The sequence below is a fragment of the Emydura macquarii genome, unplaced genomic scaffold (genome assembly GCF_026122565.2).
Source record: "Emydura macquarii macquarii isolate MOO-44397 ecotype Brisbane River unplaced genomic scaffold, CSIRO-AGI_Emac_v2 contig_3487, whole genome shotgun sequence".
NCBI classification, from domain to species: domain Eukaryota; kingdom Metazoa; phylum Chordata; order Testudines; family Chelidae; genus Emydura; species Emydura macquarii.
In genome coordinates, this window is record NW_027133624.1 from 251,858 (window position 1) to 258,885 (window position 7,028).

At 40.8% G+C, this 7,028-nt stretch overlaps 1 protein-coding gene across 1 annotated transcript; it reads left to right on the top strand.

Moving 5' to 3' along the window:
* The first annotated feature begins 2,938 nt into the window (after positions 1-2,938).
* Positions 2,939-3,892, top strand: LOC137144857 (olfactory receptor 10A7-like). Its single transcript, XM_067535343.1, has one exon. It carries the CDS (start codon positions 2,939-2,941, stop codon positions 3,890-3,892), a length of 954 nt encoding a protein of 317 aa, XP_067391444.1.
* Positions 3,893-7,028: the final 3,136 nt, after the last annotated feature.

The window sequence follows — 7,028 nt, forward strand, 5'->3', positions numbered from 1 at the left end:
TTGGTGCCTAAACCTGTTTGTGGATCTAGCCCCCAGTGGGATTTTGAAAAGCACCTCAGGGCATGTTGGAGAGAGACTCCCTGACCCTATCCACAGACTAGGGCTAGGAGGCCTCATGCTATAATGGTAAAAATAGCTGTGTGGACATGGCGGCATGAACTGGAGCGTGGGCCCTGAAACCTAATGTCAAAGCACTGTCCTCACGGCTATTTTTAGTTTGCCAGCAAGACCCTCACTATGATAAGTCTGGAGACTTATTTAGATTTAAATTTGCCAACATTTAGATTGCTGTGTAGACACTAAGTGTGTTAGGTAACTAATTACCATTGACTTTCCATAGGAGCTAACCTGTTTAGATGATTTTTTTTATTACCAGCGGTGACGTGTCTGTGCCATTCTGCAATGCTGTTATAGCTAGCATTTACTGACGCTGTTTATGAAATTCTTAGCAGGGTCCATAGACAGAAGAGACCATGAAGATGGAATCTGCTTTCTGTCCTGGAGGACTTTCAAGTCAATGTAGGCTCTGTTGGAGCTCCTGTCCATTCTGGAGTTATGGATAGACGTCCCCAGGGCCCCTAATGCAGTATGTCTTCTCTAATTCTAACTTAGAGATAACAAACACTTTTTCCTTAGGGACATCCTTAAGGGGAAGTGCTATCTTCTTTCTTTTGATCATAAAATCCCCAGTGTGGAGAAAGAGATTTTAAAAGCTCCTTTTCAGTGCTTAATTACTCAGAGGCAGATGTAGAGAATGAGAGAGAAATTCTTTCTTCCAGAGGTAGGAGTGGATAGATTTAGTTCTGTGTTGTACATGCTAGGGGACTGATAGGGCAAAGGAGACGGTGTGGTTATTGGAAGTTCTGTGGCCTGTGTTATGGGTGAAATCCTGGCTCAATGGAAGTCAAGGGCAAAACTCTCAGGGATTTATGAAGAGTTGTGTTTTCAGGTGTTTGCTCATCCAACAGATCAACAGTCCTGGAAGAACTAAGAAGATCCTCATTTTCCAAAATCAGCACTCGTCTAGCTCTGCTCTCATTGACGTCAAAGGTAAAACTCCCCTTGTCTTCAGTGGGAGAAGAGCTAAGCCAATGCCTGGTGCTTTTCAAATTCAGACCGTACAAGCCTGCAAGGGAGTGACAGGTATTGGGGGTGCTGCAGGGATTTCTATTTACTGATTTTTCTCGAAGATTCAATCCAGGGGAGGAAGAATGAAAGGTTCAGTGAAGGCAGAGGAAAGCACCAAATGTTTGGTTTGGTCACCTGTGAACTGTGTTGGGAGGGTGAGAGTCTGCAAATCCAGCCAAGCAAAATCAACATCATTATCCCCTGCTTGACAGGCAGACCGAGAAGTAGGGATGGCCTCTCTCATCATTAGAATTGTTCCATCCAGCTCAGTAAAAACTATTTTGATTTGTCTGAGCAGAGAGTGCTGCCTGTGTTTTGCGCACTCTAAAGACATGAGGTCAGTCTAACAAAGGCTGCCAACGCAAGTGTTACAAAATAAACAGAAGAAGAAGATGAATCCTGAGATTCCCCACTCGTTTTTGCTCAGTGTTTACTCCAATGTAATCAGGAATATGTAAAAACTGACTAGTTGTCAAAGGATTACAGTAAGGCAAAACCATGCACATAGAAAAGAGTAAGGATTGAGTAAAACCTGGAGAAGATCCTCTGGATTTTGCTAATGTATAAGGGAGATGTGAGCTATTAGTTAATGCAGAATTGCTTACTAAGATGTGCTACTAGTCTGGCTGTGGCCATCACAAAGAGATCTGTATTGCAGCTCATTGCAGCTGTATTTGACAGAAAGCAAAAGAGAAAGCATGCTTTATTCCGCAATGCTTGTAAATATATGCTTACTTTCTCTCTCTCTCTGTCTCTCTCACACCACACATGCATACACAGAGTATCTATGAAGCAAGCACATTCTAAAGGGAGTGGATGTTCAGTTTGCTAAATCTCATGATCCCCTTTTTCAAAAACTTTGAAATTTCCACAAAGAAGCACCTGCTTGTGATATCCAATTGTCAGAAGTATCTGACTTCCCCTAAGGGTTGCTGAGACTGGACAAATATGGTTTGAAATAGAAACATCTTAATCTGTTGCATAATTACTGTCTACTGTTAACCCTGGGATGGATCTCAGTAAGCGAAAGCTTCATTGATTGATTCACTTTCTTTCCAAGATGCACAGACAGCCTGCTCTGCTGCTTTATCTGGCAGTTTGGGGCCCCAGTTTACACCAGATTACAAACCTCCGCAATCTGTTCTTCAGTTTTTACATTCAATTGCATGGCCATCTCTGGTCATTAAGATTAATTTTTTACATGATGAGAATATTGAACTAGAGGTGGTTGGAAAATGGAATTTCTATCTTCTGGGAAATATGGACATTTCATAATTGGCTTTTGTCCTGAATTGGAATATTTTGAAATTTTCATGAAATCGATATTCTGAAAAAATTAATCCAGATACATCAAAGTAACATTATTGAAATGTTTCTTTATCATGTTGAAATGTTTCATTTCCGTAATTCCAACTCGTTACAGATATAACATAATGTAAAACATCATACAGAATACCAAATAGTGTTGGATATAATATATAATATTGAATTTCATATTAAATTTTAATTGTTTATCACCTAATGTGTCAGAGAAGTCATAATAAAATAAAAATCTGGAACAAAATGAAATGGTTATGTCTACAAACAAAGCACTCCATTTTGATTGAAATAATTAGACATTTTTTCTGTTGAATATTTTCTCAAACTTGGCCCATTCCTGCAACATATTTTGATTTCAGCAAAATGTCATTTTTCAAAGGAGATCAGTTCCATCATTCTCCTCCCTCTCCCACTACCTCTACATCAAATTTTAACAATTGCTCCCCGTTGTTTTCAGACTCCAAGATCTCTGCTGAAATGTGTTGATGGTATGGAGAAGAACAACCAGACCTGTGTGACTGAGATAGAGCTGCTGGGTTTCTCTGATTTCCAGTCACTGCAAGTCTTACCCTTTGTGCTGGTCTTCACCTTCTATGTGACAGCCCTGGTGGGGAACACGCTGATTGTTATTGTCACGATTGCTGACTCTGCCCTTCACACCCCCATGTATTTCTTCCTCAGGAATTTGTCCTTCCTGGAGATCTGCTACACCTCAGTCACCCAGCCCAAGATGCTGGTGAACCTGCTGTCACAGACCCAGACGATCTCCTTCGCGGGCTGCGGTGCTCAGATGTGTTTCTTTGTTTTCTTCGGCATCACGGAGTGCTGCCTTCTCTCCGTCATGGCGTATGACCGATACGTGGCCATATGCTATCCCCTGCAATACACCCTCAGGATGAACCAGGTGGTTTGTACTTGTATGGCAGCTGGTTCCTGGACCATTGGTGCCCTGGTGGCTTTTGGACACAGCCTTTCAATATTTACTCTGCCTTTTTGTGGGTCTAATAGAATCAGCCACTTCTTCTGTGATGTTTTCCCTGCTCTGAAATTGGCCACCACAGATACCTACAAAAATGAAGCTGCTGTTACCACCACCACAGTTCTCTTCATCATGCTCCCATTTTTGCTCATCCTCTTGTCCTATGGCCTCGTTATCTCCACCATCCTGAAGATGCCCTCAGCTGAGGGCAGACGCAAAGCCTTTTCCACCTGCTCCTCCCACCTCATTGCGGTTTCTCTCTTCTATGGGACTGGAACTTTTATTTATATGCAGCCCAGTTCAGTGCAGTCTCAGGGCAGTGGCAGGTTCTTTTCCCTTGTATACACGGTGGTGACTCCAACATTCAACCCCATTATTTACAGCCTGAGGAACAAGGAGATAAAATCTGCTCTCAGGAATACAATAGGCAGGAAAATGTTTCCTAAGATAACATCTATGAGATGATGCTCTTGATGCTGTTGTCCATGGGAGACTGGCAGTGGGGAAATTGTACATTTTCTTTCTTGTCTGAAATGGCTTAAATATTTTCCTCTCACCGGGCACAAATCATGCCTAACTCCACTGAAATATTAATTCTCTTTACACTCACCGTAGTGTAAATGTGTAAAACCCTGGTGAAACCATTGCTGGAATTCTGTTCACAGTTCTGGAGTCCCTACATTAAATTCATATTGAGTACCTGGAAAGGTTTCAGAGCAAGGCTAGAAGATCGATTCATGTGCAAGAAAGGTGAAGGAGCTAGATCTATTTTGCTTATTGAAAGGAAGGTTAAATAATGGCTTTATCACAACGAATAAGTAACTGGGAGTAAATTACTCTAAAATTTAGCGGACAAAGTCATAACAAGATCCAGTGGCTTGAAGTTGAACTAAGAAAACATCAAAGTACAAATATGATCCAATATTTTACCAGTAAGAGAATGAAATCATTACTGCTAAAAACTGCAGATGACACACATATTGGGTCGGGGTAAACAATGAAGAAAACAGGCCACATGAATTCAGAGCCACCTGGATCGCTTTGTGAAAATAGTCTGTGTTGTAATACAGCTAAATGTAAATGTATGCATCTAGGAACAAAGAGCATGGGCCAAACATGCAAGGTCTGGCATTCTGTCCTGGGAAGCAGTGATTCTCCACCACTGTCAATTTTAAAAATCAAAATTGTGTATTTTGATAGTTCTGCTCTCGTTGAAAAGGAATTATTTTGGGGAAACTCCATGGCCTGTGTTCTGCAGACTATATGATCACAGTCATCCCTTATGGCCTTGGTATCTATAAATTATCTCTAGGAACAACTTCCAGGAGGATGTGAGAGATTCTCCATCATTTGGAGTCTTTAAATAAATTTTGGATATCTTTCTGAAAGGTACCTTTGTTTTCACCTTAGCTTTCTGGGCTTCCTTCAGGAATCACCAGCTGAGGTTCCAAAGATGACTTTGAAGGAAGTGATTACACTAATGGCCTCTTCTGGTCTTAAAATGTTTGAATCTATGAATAGTTCACTAAAAGCAATAGTCCAGATTCCCCTCTAACTTAAACTGGTGTAAAAGAGAAGTCATGGAGTTGAGGTAAATACATTCAAGCCATGTAAACCTCATCTAGGTAAGAAATGTTGGGCTCTTTATCACATATGTATCATATGATCGATGGAGTTTTGATGTGTCTTAAAGTGTCATTATTTGGTGGTGTATAATTTTTTATGGAACAGTAATCTTGTGTGAAACTTTTCATATTCTTCTGTATTCTATAAAGTAATAATGATACCCTGAACAAAGTCCTTTCAAATCATTGTATTTGCTATCCATATAAACCCTGAATACACTGTTAATAAACATAACATAATGTTTACCAACCAAACTGACGTGGATTTTAAAGAGAACTATCAGAGTTAGAAGTCTAATTCCAAGTGATTTTCAACGGCAATCAGGCACCTAATTCCCTTTGGTTGCTTTGAAAATCTTAGCCATAAAGAATCATGAAGTTCTAAGTGTCTTCTCGAAGAAAATGGCATGGTTATTAACAAGCATACTTGAGTGTTTAACTCACAACCTTTTTTGGAGGCATTAATTAGTTAGTTAGTCACGCTAAAAGCTTAAGTTTCCGTACCTACTCTGCATATATTCACTCCTACCCCATCTAAGGGTATAAAGTGACAAACAATTTAATGATGGACAGATCAAACTCCACCAGAAGGCATCAATGCCTCTCCTGTTGGATTAACACATATCCGTCATGTTCTTGGTCTGTAGCTGTAGTCAGGGCTTTGACATGCGTCCACTAAAAAATGTGCCAAGGCTCCCAAATTGTTATCACATTTTATCAATGTTTAGACAGCAGCAAATTCTCTGGATTCATAGCAACACCTAGGGATGAAAATCCCAGCTGACTCTTCCAAGACCTTTGCGCTATTAACCTGTTTGCAGCTACTGAGAAATTTGGGAGTTAAATAACTGATGTATAAACGCAACACAAGAACTCTTCGATGGACAGATTCTAAACTTTCTCTTTGTTTAATATATCCCATTGGTGATGGAGGATTTATAATTAGACCCTTTGGGTATTAATTCAAAACAACATGTATTACATCAAGTCCTCTGAAATGTTACTAGTTAGTTTTCAATGGCATGGACCAAACTGCTCCTTGGTGCAACTCCTCTCATTTCACTGTGGTTGCACCAGCGATGTGTCTGACCCAGCATGATTGTATCACAGAAATTTTGGGCCAGGTTCTGATCACACATACACAGCTGGAGTAAGCGAAATTAGTCCATATTTACACCAGAGTGACTGAATTGAGAATCTGGCCCATTGTGCACATTCAAAGTTCTCCAGTATCTCAAAATAGGAATGCGTCATAAAAATCGAATGTCAAAAGGAGAACAGAGAAGAAGCTGTTGTGCTTCCATTGTAACCAGGCCCTTTACACTGCTCCCCCTTTATCCTATACCCCACTTGTTAAAGCACTCAGCTTGGATGTGGGAAAACATGACTCCACCCCCACATTATACCTGAGAGGAAGACGAACTTGAACTTTCTGTTTGCCTTGTCCAAGAGAATGCAGTGACAAGTGGGGAATGGGTTAGGATGGCGAATTGCTTTTTCATTCGGCCCAGTTAATCTATTGCCCTTTGCATGGAATATTTACATGTTCTTGGGGCCTAAATAAAATCAGGACTGAGTCTGTAGCCTGGTTGTTAATGCAAGTCTTTAGGGGCGTCGGAGAGTCATGTTCAAGTCTCTGCTGCAGTGAAGAGATCACTGGTTTATAACAAGTGGAACGGTGCCATCGGGTGAGGTGGAGAGAACCATAGCCTGCGGGTGTGGAACTCACCTAAAAGGTGAGATGTTGAGCTACATAGTCCATGAAGCACTGCAGAAGGATATCCGATCCAAAATACTCCAGCTTCAGGATATATGGGTTCTCACTGCAATGTTCCATCAAATGCAGAACCGTTTCATATGTTTGTTTGAAAAACAGTTTTGCTGGAAAATTGCTGACCAGCCATATTTGACGGTAGTTACGTAGCTGACGTGATAAGCCTCTGCTTTTCATGCTTCTCCAAGTTGTCTTATTGTTT